The 12,746-nt window shown below is 37.1% G+C and overlaps 1 protein-coding gene across 1 annotated transcript; it reads right to left on the bottom strand.

The window, feature by feature from the left end:
* Window positions 1–1,543: 1,543 nt before the first annotated feature.
* On the bottom strand, window positions 1,544–4,069 carry ANNAT8 (annexin 8). The gene is made up of 6 exons (XM_088971109.1): window positions 3,933–4,069; window positions 2,950–3,095; window positions 2,640–2,858; window positions 2,330–2,542; window positions 2,137–2,226; window positions 1,544–2,036 (listed from the first exon to the last, which is right to left on the bottom strand). The coding sequence occupies exons 1-6, from the start codon at window positions 4,003–4,005 to the stop codon at window positions 1,830–1,832; spliced, it is 948 nt and encodes a 315-aa protein (XP_088827235.1). The 5' UTR covers window positions 4,006–4,069; the 3' UTR covers window positions 1,544–1,829.
* Between the last annotated feature and the right edge of the window lie 8,677 nt (window positions 4,070–12,746).

The raw sequence follows: 12,746 nt of genomic DNA, 5'->3' as shown, positions 1-12,746 counted from the left end.
GTATATAGAGGAGAGCGACAAGGCACCGATTGCGTGGAAGAAGAAAGAGGAGGAGAGAAAGGGGAAGGGGAAGAAGAGAGACCAGGGGAGAGAGAGGGAAAAAGAGGGAGGAATGTGAAGGAATGATTATTAAAAGGGGAAGATGAACAGTATTTTTCTCATCCTTATTATAAGGATAGTATGGGAATTGAAAAATATTATAACGGCCTTTTTGGATAGAAGGCTAATAGAAGGGGGTCTTTGTCAGTCATAGTACAGAAGAAATCTTTGTGCAAAACAAAGTACAGGGGGATCTTTGTCACAGACCCAATATTACAGGGGGTCTTTGTAATTTACCCTTAACTTTAAAAGTCGTTCAAGTTTCTTTTGAAATCCTCTAACCAACTTTGGGGATACAAAGTATCATCATGCATGGACTAAAATCCCCCAAGTGATTCTTGGGAATACCATACTGCCATCATGCATGGATCAACCAGTTGGGTCATTGAACATTCCAAGTCATGAGAGATAGTACAAGATTAGAGAGGGATCACTGAAACAGCCTAGTTTAATCAATTGGAAAAATAAGTATCATTCCTAAAATAAAATCTATAAACAGATGATAATGTCAGATCAAACTAAAACCCAACAAGAACGCAAGAGTGGGACTTAAATCCATCTAGTACAGGAGCTTTTATTAACTTAGAACTGGATTAAATTTAGTGGCCAATTGAACCAGTTGGTCATGTTTCACTGATTACATATTAAAATAATTGTTGCTTAAATCTCTAGAAATGGGGTGAATTACAAATTACTGTGTAGTGAACTATCTTGTTGCAACTCTTTGGTTTCCTAAATGTAGCAAAGTATAGGTTGCTCTTTGCATTCCAACTATTGTTTGTTTTATCTACATCCAACACAGATCAAAGCAAAAGTAAACCAGAAGTATTGCAAAAATTAGATTTTCTATTTTCTAAGTTTTCCCTTTCCCATAATTTCTCTCTGAGCCAGAATCCAACCATATTATCTTTAGCAATAATCCAGAGCACAACTGTGGATTTTATTAGCTTTTGGCCTACAAGATTTTCTTCCTTTGGTTTTAATAAACATGTTTCATTTGTCATATTTCCTTTCACTATCCAAAATATGTGCTCGTTTGAAAAGATAAAACTTTTGTTGTTTAAGGGATATATCCAAAGTATAACCATTACTTGTACATCTTGATTTCCCTGCATACTGTTTCCAAGCAAAGAAACACCACATAAATGATGAGAGGTGGTGACCCACATTTTGATTTTGTTTCCCCATTGCTTGAGACTTGTGCATGATATAAAGAGCATGGAAATAATAAAGGATATGTTCAAAGGGATGTTTAATTCTTGATTAATTTTTCTATGCTTAAAATATAATATGGCAATTACCAAAAAATAAAGCAATGTGGCATTATAATCTCAAATTTGAGGTATGTATGATGTGCATTCTTATTAATATATTAATCTAAAATTAATTAGGGTCATAATAGAATATGAATACCTAAGATAAATACTGGAACAGCCAAACTAAATGACATCAACATCATAAAAATTTCTTAGAAAGCAGAGTTCCAACCGGTAAACATCAAGCAAGATTCTGATCCAAGACACTCAGAAACTAGGGAAGAAACAGGGGAGGAGTAATGAAAATCATAGGATTATCGGCACACCAAAGTTCAACACTCATTACCATCTAACAACCCAGAAAGCAAAATGCTTTCCCAGTAGCCTAGAAACTAAACCCCACAAACCAGACGCCAACTCTCAAACCACAGAATCCAGATTTAACAAATTTTTCCACACATTTGGACAACAGAGTTACAGCTCTTCGCACCCCAGTAAAGTAAGGAGGAAAGTTTTGTAGTCGCCTGAAGTATCCTTGCTGATTGCATGCTCAAGAGATGCATTGTTTCTCTTGTGATATAAATCCTTGATGTCCTTCAAGTCCTTCTCTGCACGTGTTACAATCACACGCGTAATTGCATCTTCATCAGTTCCTACCTTATTAATTGAATTACGCAGAACCTGATGAATGCAACACACCAAAAATCCCATGAGAATTCTAAGTCTAGGTATGCAAGCATTCAAGCATAACGCCATTATGTCTTTTTTTACAACATCTCACCTTTTCAAAGTACTTTTGAGGTGATCTGATGCATTGGATAGCTATACATAGTGCCTCAGAGAACTCATCAGCAGGATTACCTGATAAACTCTGCAAACAGAAATAAGATGTGATCACATGAGATCAAATAATTTCCCACTACAATGCAACATACTTGGCTTTCTCATCAAAGAGTTTTCAATCAGACAATCACCTTGGTAATGGAAGCTCCATGTGTGTCCTTATAGCGGTTGAAGGTTGCATTGAGCTGTGCCTTACTCCTTGTGCTTAAGATTCTGATTACCTCTTCATGGTTGAAGGATTTCCCTTCAATCATATTATGAAGAATTTTGGCTTCTGATCCAGCTAGGCTCACATCTACCTCATCACCATCATACCTGTAAGTGCTCACTAAGGCAACTAGAAGCTGTAACACAAGCCACCACCCAAAATGCAAGCATTAGGAAATTCAGAGAAGCAATTCTAATCTGTAAACAGCATCATTGCTATGTCAAGTGCATTGCCTTACGGAAGTCGCCTGTAGTACGAGAGGCGACATCTTCCTCCAGAGAATGCTTGTAGCGCAAATGGTAGGCCCGTTTCGCTGCCAAGAGTTCCTCAGGAGATCGAATGCAAGCAATTTCAATGATCGTCCGATAGTCAGGCTTTGCATTTCTAGCAGCTACATGAGCCAAGATTGCATCCCTATCTGCAGGATCTAGTATCCAGCGATATACAGCTTTCTACAAACATGTAAATTAAGTTGGTCATTTCATTCTTATTGAGAAGAACATATGAATCAAACATTGCATACTGAAAGTGTCTAAAATAAACCTCAAATTCCCCTTTGAGTTCGGATTCAAGTCGCTTAATTAGATCTTCTTGATAAATCTCCTCATAAGCCTGCCTGATTTGTTTCCTTTGAACTGCATTTCTATGCCCGAGTATTGAAACAATGGTATTCTCATTGGTCCCCCATCCTAACAAGTTCCAAAAGAATGAAACTTCTGTGTGACGAACTTGAAACTAATGGGTATGTAACACTTAAAATGACCATTGCTAAACAATTTCAAATTTCAAATTTTCTATAAATCTGCAATAGGGGAAAACTTACAAATGGGAATTTTGAGTAGATTTTATTGGTCTTACCATCACAAGTTAAGTTGTTTGATTCAGAAATTGAAGTAAACCAATCAGACAATATTGTAAATCTTAATATTTTGTTGATCACCAAATCCTTTTTCAAAACACATACTCAAGCACATTTACAAAGGTTTGCTTCTTATCTATCAAATACTCAAAACACATACCCAAAAATTTACAAAGGAAAAAACAAGAAGATCAAAATGAAAGTAAAAAAAAAAACTGATCTTTTCACTTGAACTAACAGTATCGGGTTGTTTATCTACCAAGAGGAAAAAAATAGCAAGAAGATCATAATGAAAGTAAAAGGTCTGATCTTTTCGATGGCCTGGGAGTCTGGAACTACCAATATTGTGAATTTTACCTTGACCAATTTCTGGTTGATCACGAAATCTATACATCAAAACACATATTCAAACACATTTACAAAGGTTTATTTATCTATCAAAAAAAAAAAAAAAACAGACATTTACAAAGGAGAAAAAATGAAGAAGATCAAAATGAAACTAAAAGACTGATCTTTCCAATGGAACTACCAGTGTTACGAACAAGGTGACAAAATATATGAACCCATGTGCGTTTAAATTCATGAATAATAAACAGTCAACAGAGAAGAAACATATCGAAAAGGAGATAGAAAAATGCAAAGAATTAAATCAAATCAACTAGATTACCCTCGCAAGCCTTTCTGAGGTTCTCTGCATCTTCAACAGGAGAAGTGTGATCAGGGACTGTGATGGTAGCCATTGTTGAGCAATCACTTAAAACCCCTTACTGTTTCTTCCTCTTCTACACTCTACAGCCTTCACACAAGTAAGTCTCCTTCGACTGCTCTTCCTTTTATAATCCAAACACCCACTCTCGGTACTCTGTTTCTTTGACGTTTTTAGTATTCAATCAATTGAAATAAAGCATGCAATTTGTCCATTTCTTTGCCCACTTTTTTTCTAATTTTGCCGAGGATTTTTGTGCTGGGACAGTCTGGTTTCGATAAAGCAAGCGCACATACATAAAATAATGAGTAAAATTTTCCTCCTACATGACAAAACTACCCTCATTGTATAAGGCAAGTTATAATGGAGTATTCCTATTTTGTAATCTCTTACCATTAAACCCGGATACTCCAACAATTTGGTCGGGTCCTATATCCGGACAATATGATTTGTCGGGTTAAAGAATCACTGCTCAGTTTGCATGATCATCATACTAATTGAGTCACGGGTCGAACTGAAAATCATTAATCCTAGGTAGGGATGCCAATTTCCCCATTCCAATAGGGTGGCTTTGTTAAATGGGGAAGGTTATATATTCTTAATATGTAAATGGGGTTTGAATGATGGTTTTTTAATTATTGTTGATTCGAACAGTTGGACCATCATTTTATGAATTGCTCAGATAACTGGTTACATTTTACTCCAAATTCGGTCTCTGGTAAAAAATTACTGAATCGGTCAATAATCCAAATTGGATGGTTGAATTATTGACTTGTTTAACCAATTCAATGATTTATAACATTTTTTTTAACTTTTAATTATTTTTAAAATTTTTTATCAGAACAGGCCGTCTATTCGAATCAAACAATCAAACCGTTAACCTAGTGTTTGGTTCCATTTATGAGTGGCCGTTTATTTGTGTTTTTCCACTTTAAACATATATTTTTTTTTACTTTAAATGTTTCCTATTTTTACTTTAAACGTTTTAGCATTTGATTTCAAAAAATACTAGGGCATTGAGGGGAACAAAAATTTGGCGTTTCTCCAAATACCCCATGCACAAAATTCAAAACGTTTCAGATTTTTATCGTTCATTTGATAAACGGTGAAACTAAACAATTATTTCATTTTACTTCATATATAAAAAATGCGAATGTCATATAGCGTTGATATAGCAGCATTTTTTCAATAAATACCAATAAAATCAAACACATACTAAAACGGTTATGATTGTGAATCGTTTTCTAAAACATTGGTTTGAATTCTCATCCTTGAGATTTGGAGGGTATGTGTTGAAGGTTTTTTTTTTTTTTTTTTTTTATATTACTTGTACGCCTGAATCTCCATAATAACCGTAATTATTGTTTTTATCCTTTTTTTTTTTTTTGGCACAACGCAACAATACATACTAATAATTTTTCTCAACCTCAATGGTAACGAGTAGCTGGACTCAATCCGCATCTTCGGTAGAAGTTTGATAATGGAGGTTTAGGAAGGTGAAGATGATCTAAAATAACCCTTCACATTGCCATCCCTAACCATAGGGTTGTTAATGTTATTTGGTTGTCCAAATTTGAATTCGAATTCGGTCCTAAAAGTGACCCGAATTCAAATAATTTATAATTGAGGCTGCTTTAAATTTTAATTCATTTTAATAGTATATGACATTTTGATCATTTTTAATTTATTTTATTTATACAATTCAATATCTTATTATCTTATTGCAATTACATGAGATGGATAAAATTCAATTGGAATTCCTATCTAAATGAATTCGGATATGCCTGCATCCGATTCGATTCGATCCGTTTGCATCACTATGTAAGTCAATGTAATTTTGGTGATCGAACCGGGTTAGCAGTTAAATAAGTTGACAAAAACATAGTTAATTAAATTGCTTACTTTTTGGTGAATTACTCCAAAATTGGACGGCTGTGATCAGTTGTACGACTTAACAAAAAGAGCGTAATAGGACCCACAGGAGAAATTGGCATCATGCAGTTGGTGAACTGCCCCAAAAGATTAACACGAAGAATGCCGCGGCCCGTGAGCGTCTCAGGCTTTAAGGTAATACGACAAATAAGAAATGTTACACCATCATGACATGACGGGCCCATTGTGTGGAATCTAATCAGTACCAGGAGAATGCTGGACCGCGGGATTGACGTGAAGCCTGGCATGTAAGGGATACGTGGCATTACGTGTTCAATTTGAAACAAACATGATTTGATGGGCCCACCACTTACATTCTGGCAGTTTCAAAGTTCTAGATTTTCAACGTGGGTGGCGATGCTGAGCTTTGACAGATGAGTAGAAGGGGAAGGGCCCACCACCTCCCCAGAGCGTTGAAGGGACAAATTGGACGGACCATCCAGGCCATGATCTTGTTTGTTGTTTGGACTTTGGACGGTTCTGCTATTCCGTGGTCTCCCATCACCCGTATAAAAAAAGGGGTAAGAATGACCGTTGATTTTGGAGAAAATTCGGTTTTGGGGAAAAACTGGAAACTGATCATCGGTTCGACCGTTCGGTTCGGTTTTGAAGACCATTTTCTCTACTTATATGAGAAAAGAGAGAGATAATTATCGGCGAAAAAACAAGAAATAAAAAGAAAGGAAAGAAGGAAGGAGGATGAACATTCATCGACAATGACGACGGAAAAGGCGAGAGGCCACGAACGATGCCAATGACTCTTTCTCTAATCTCTATCTAACTTATGAGATCTTGTCTCTCTCTATCTTAGATTTGAGTGAGATCGTTTTAGTCCCTCCCCATTTCTCAATCTCCTTTTTTTCTTATTAATAATGTTAAAAGAAATTAAATAAAATTTTATTAAAACAGTAAATTGCTGTTTGGGTTGAATGGTTTAATGGTTTGACCGTTTGATTAATAGTCTTTTAACCAATTCAATGTTTTTTTTTTTCAAAGAAGTGGTCCAATCTAAAACCAAACCTGGAAAGATGACTAGTCTCGGGTCAAACAATTTGACTGTCCGATCCAGTTTTCAAAATAGTGAAATAACCAGTAATTTAGCATGTCGATGTTGTTGTGGAACAGGTATCTCTGCCAATAAAACTCTCCCAACAATGTCCCGATCACTACAGCCGCATATTGGGAACATGTTTCTCTTCATTCATGGGAGATGTTCCAAATGCGCAGTTGTTAAGGGTGTTTATAATCCAGTTTGATGTGTTAGAAAAGATCTTAGACCAAACTAATAAATTATGGTTTGAAAATTTCTAAAATCAAACCAAACTATTTTGGCATGAAAACCAAATTAGACCATGGTTTTAATACAGTTTGAGGAATTTTGGACCATTCTTTGATTCTATTAAGCTTTGCCCAATTAAAATATCTAAATAACACCCCTAAAAATTAAAACTTAAAACTTTTATTTTATTATTTTATTATAAAATAAAAGAATTTATTATATATTTATAATTTTATACATCCGGTTAATATATATATATATATATATATATATATATATATATATATATATATATATATATATTCGGTTTATGGTTTATGATTTATAGTTTGGTTAGGTCTATAAAGTCCATAAAATCAAACCGAAAAACCGTAAACCGCAATTTAACAAAACCTGAAACTGAATCAAACCATTTTCAGGTGCAGACCAAACCAAATCGCCAAATCGCAAATTCAATTTGATTCAATTCAGTTTTGCGATTTGAACCAAACAATGAACACCCCTGTCACCATGTGTTGTTGTGTGTTAGTAGGTGATCTGAACCCATTATTGTGGGGCAAAAGGGGATCCATAGTTAAATGTAGTTGGACTCCAAATCTGATTTATTGTGTATTTGAAAGTTATAATTTGCATTTGATTAATGATCATCATATGTGTACTTAAAAAAATAATCATCATATGTGTGCTTAATCTTATTTGACCTAATTAATAATTATCAGATTAAATCTGAATCTGATATTCTAAAATATTGATAATCGGATTGGATGTGAATGTAGCTAGATCCTCTGAATCCGATCCAACTACGGCCCTAATTCTTATTCAATATATTTTGTGTCCATCGATTCTTGGCTATAGATTTTAAAATGAAATTTTCTATTTTATAACAGATGAAATTACACTAAACCAAATGGAGCTAAAGCTAATGAAATTGCATCACAAACAAGCATGGCTTTAAAACCACTTCACGTAAGTTTGAGTAGTACTAAGGATGTGATCGCTCCCGTTTCCTCTCTTTGACGCAGCGTGGAAGCAACGGAAATCGGAGCTGGCTATGCAAGCATTGAATGTTCGTTAGCACCTAGCGAATAACACCAATTTCTCTAGGAGAGAGAAAAGGTGGCGAAAGCTAAAAGAATAGAACTCAAGAAAATCTGAAAAATATAAAGTATGAATTGATTCCTAATTTTGGAAAAATAGCAGTATTTATAATACATTTGGAAATTGTAAAATAATTAGGAAAGAACATGAATTTTGATCTTGATCTTGATTCTCTTGAACTGTCTTGATAAGGCCGAACCCTCTTGGAATTCTTGGGCTTGATCTTCCACCGTCCGATCTCCTTGGTAGTCCTCTATGCTTAAATCTAGAAAGTCTTTGGAAATCTTGATGATGCTTGGAGTCTTGCTAATCTTGATAGTCTTGGGAGTCTTTAGTTGTTCTTGCTTATCTTTCTGGACTAATCTTGATAATCTTGGGTTCTTGGCTTCTTTTCTATCTTGACTTCTTGCCTTATCCTTATCCTAGAGCTGCCGCCCCTAGGGGTGAGATGGGCTTTCTTATGATGGGCCTCCATCATTCTCCCCCACTTGGAGAGAACTCGACCTTGAGTCGTGATTAGGATAGGCAAGTGTGATCTCTGGCAAATACCGGTGAAGGTCAGCAACGTTGAAGGTCTTGGATATGCCCATCTGATCTGGTAGATCCACTACATAGGCATTATCATTGATCTTCTTCATGATCTTGTATGGACCATACTTCCGGGGCTTCAACTTGTTATAAGTACCCACGGGAATTCTCTCCTTTCTTAAGAAGACCATAACCTCATCACCTACATCAAACACTTGAGACCGGCGGTGCTTGTCTGCGGCCATCTTGTATTTGGCGTTGGATTGCTCTAGCTTCTGCTTCATGGCCTCTTGGACGGACTGGATCTGTTCTGCTGAGATATTGGCATTGCGTACTTTGGGAAGCTTTACTAAATCCAGTGCATGGTTAGGGACCTTCATGTACATGATGGAAAATGGTGATCTGCCTATAGAACTGTGCACTGCATTGTTATAGGTGAACTCAGCCTGGACTATGGCAAAGTCCCACTGTTTTGGCCTCTCCCAACATTTGCTACGAATTAAATTCCCTAAGATCCGGTTTACCACTTCTGTCTGTCCATCTGTCTGCGGATGGGCTGTACTGCTGAAATTAAGTGAAGAATTAAACAACCTCCACAGGGTCATCCAAAAGTGACTGAGGAACCGTGTGTCACGATTTGAAGTGATGGTCTTGGGTACCCCATGCAAGCGGACAATCTCCCTGAAAAATAGTTTGGCTGTAGCGGATGCATCTGCTGTTTTCTTGCATGGGAGGAAGTGAGCCATTTTTGAGAATCTATCAACCACCACGAAGACGGAGTCCATGTTCCTTTGGGTCTTTGGCAAGCCTAGCACAAAGTCCATGGACAGGTCTTCCCATATAGCAGTAGGAATGGGTAGGGCATGTAGAGACCTGTGTTCTGGGTTTGTCCCTTAGCTGTCTGACAAACATAGCACCTGCTTACAATGGTACACACGTCCCTTCTTAATTTCGGCCAGTAATATCGCCCTTTAACTGCTTCTACTATTTTGTCCCTTCCCAAGTGTCCTACTAATCCACCCCCATGCAAATCCCTGATGATCTTTTCGCGGAGGGAAGTGCAAGGGATACACAGCTGTTCCCCTTTCATAAGGAACCCATCATAAATAAAGAAGTCTTCTGCTGGCTGCTTACTCACACATTTCTCCCATACCTGTTGGAAGTCTTCATTATGGGTATATAAGTCTTTTAGGCACTCAAAACCCACAATTTCCACACTGAGGGTCTTGATGAGAGCTACACGTCTACTAAGTGCATCAGCCACTTTATTTTGCTGTCCTGTCTTATACACAATTTTATATGGGAACTTGTTTAGGAAAACAGACCATCCAGCATGTAAATCACTACTTAATTGCTTTTGCCCACTAAGATATTTTAAGGCCTGGTGGTCAGTATAGAGAACAAATTCTTTTGCAATTAAATAGTGTTCCCATGTCTTCAAGGCTCTGACCACAGCATAGAACTCCTTATCATAAGTAGACCACTTTCTCTTGGCTTTACATAGTTTTTCACTGAAGAAAGCAATGGGTCTTTTCTCTTGGGACAATACAGCCCCTATGCCAACTCTACTAGCATCACATTCAACTTCAAATAATTTATTAAAGTCCGGCAAGGCAAGAATAGGAGCAGAACATAATTTTTCTTTTATGAGAGCAAAACTTTACTCTTGTTCTTCTCCCCATTGAAATTTACCCTTTTTCAAGCATTCAGTAATGGGAGCCATGATACTACTAAAATTCTTAATAAAGCGCCTATAGAAGGTTGCCAACCCATGAAATCGCCTGACATCTGTGACAGTGGATGGGGTCGGCCACTCCCTAATGGCTTTCAATTTTTCCTCATCTACTTTCACTCCATCATTGCTTATAATAAATCCCAGGAATAATAAATTATCATTCATAAAGATGCATTTATTCAAATTAGCATATAATTTATTTTCCCTCAATGTTTGTAGGACCTCCCTAATATGTCCCACATGCTTAGTGATAGATTTGTTGTATATCAAAATATCATCAAAATAGACTATCACAAATTTACCAATGAATGGGTGCAATACCTGGTTCATCAGCCTCATGAATGTACTGGGTGCGTTAGTTAGTCCAAAGGGCATAACTAACCACTCGAACAAGCCATCTCTAGTCTTGAAGGTTGTCTTCTATTCATCTCCGGGATGGATCCTGATTTGATGATATCCACTCCTGAGATCTATTTTTGAGAAAACTACAGCTCTGCTAAGTTGGTCCAGCATGTCGTCCAGCTTAGGAATGGGAGATTTGTACCCAATGGTAATCTTATTAATGGCCCTGTTGTCGACACACATTCTCCAACTGCCATCCTTCTTAGGTGTAAGGTAGGTACTGCACAGGACTCATGCTAATTTGAATGTGTTCATTTTTCAATAATTTTTCTACCTTTTCCCGTAAGATTTCATTCTCCTTAGGACTCATCCTGTAATGTGGGAAGTTAAGTAGATTAGCACCTAAAACAAAATCAATATGGTGTTGTATATCTCTCATGGGAGGGAGTTCATTTGGTAACTCCTCTGGAACTACATCATTAAATTCATCTAGTAGTCCTTGTATTTCAGTTGGAATTTTATTTTCATCATTAACATCTTCTCCTTTTACTACTAACAAATGTATTTCATGAGTATCCTTACATTCTTTAACAAATTCAACATGATGATGGGTGATGGTAAGGAAATTCTTCTCATGTGCCTTTGGAGTATTTGTAATATTTTTCTCTGCTATGGGTAACAAAGTATAACATGTACCCTCTTTTTCAAGTTGATAAGTATTCTTTCTACCCATGTGCCTTGCATCTATATCAAACTGCCAAGGCCTCCCTAACAAAATATGGCAAGCATTCATATCAACAATATCACAATATACTTCATCATGGTACTTACCAATTGAAAAAGGTACATTGCAGCGTTCTTCCACTCGTACGTTGCCTCCTTCCTTGATCCACCCAATTGTGTATGGGTTGGGATGTTTTTCAGGAACCAGCTGTAATTGTTGGATGACATCCCTGCAAATAATATTTTCCTGACTGCCACTATCAATAATTAAATTAAATAATTTTCCCTTGACAGTACATCTGGTACGAAATAATCTGTGCCTTTGAGAAGTATCCTTATTTTTTTGGGACAACATTAATTTTCTTACCACACAAGTATACTCCTCATGTTCATATGGACCCTCTTCATCCTCCCCATCAGGTCCACAGTATACTTCCTCCTCAATATCTTCTTCCTCCTCCCTTTCTACCATATTAACTGCCTTCCTCCTGGGACAGTCACTGGATCTATGTCCCACCTCATTATATTTTAAAACATTTAATAGGAGCAAGCCTTGCATAAGGGTTACTGGGTTTAGGAGGGTTGGAAGGATTACCTCGCGTATGTCCTCCTGTAGTAGCCTTACCGGCATTACTTGTGCTTGCCGGGTGAGAAGGTTGTACTGTCGGGACTGATTTGTTCCGGTCGACAGTTGCCGGTCTGTTGTCGCTTCCGCTGTACTGGCGGTAATTATCACCGCGTGCCTTGTCTTGGAACATTAATTCTGCTTTCAAGGCTAGGTTCCTTGCTTCCTGCACACTAAGAACCATTTGTACACCAATTTTATCTCTGATGGACGGTCTCAAACCGCTTAGATAACGGGCTGCCTGCTGGTTATCACTTTCAGATAATTGATTTCTCTCAGCTAATCTCAAAAATTCAGATGTATATTCATTAACACTGCGAGAACCCCGTGCACACCTCTGATAAGATTCGAACATATATTGTTCATAGTTAGGAGGTAAAAATCTACATCTGATTAATTGTTTCATGCGCCTCCAGGTTCGAACAGGACCCCTTCCTTCTCTCATCCGGGTCTCTCTCATCCGTTCCTACCAAACAGATGCGCCTCCCTTTAATCGGAAAGCTACTAGTTTTA

This window comes from Nelumbo lutea, chromosome 2 (assembly GCF_056320005.1).
Source record: "Nelumbo lutea isolate HS-2025 chromosome 2, American lotus-T2T, whole genome shotgun sequence".
NCBI lineage: Eukaryota > Viridiplantae > Streptophyta > Magnoliopsida > Proteales > Nelumbonaceae > Nelumbo > Nelumbo lutea.
Note: the sequence above shows the minus strand (reverse complement) of the source record. Positions and strands in the feature narration are given on the sequence as shown.

Bases quoted from the DNA above. Each gene is read 5' to 3' on its own strand.
- ANNAT8 (XM_088971109.1), bottom strand. From the start codon at position 4,005: ATGGCTACCATCACAGTCCCTGATCACACTTCTCCTGTTGAAGATGCA. The intron at 2,543-2,639 runs GCAATGCACTTG...CTTGTGTTACAG, and splicing joins CTACAGGCGACTTCCGTAAG to CTTCTAGTTGCCTTAGTGAG. The intron at 2,227-2,329 runs GTGATTGTCTGA...TTCTGTTTGCAG, and splicing joins ATGGAGCTTCCATTACCAAG to AGTTTATCAGGTAATCCTGC.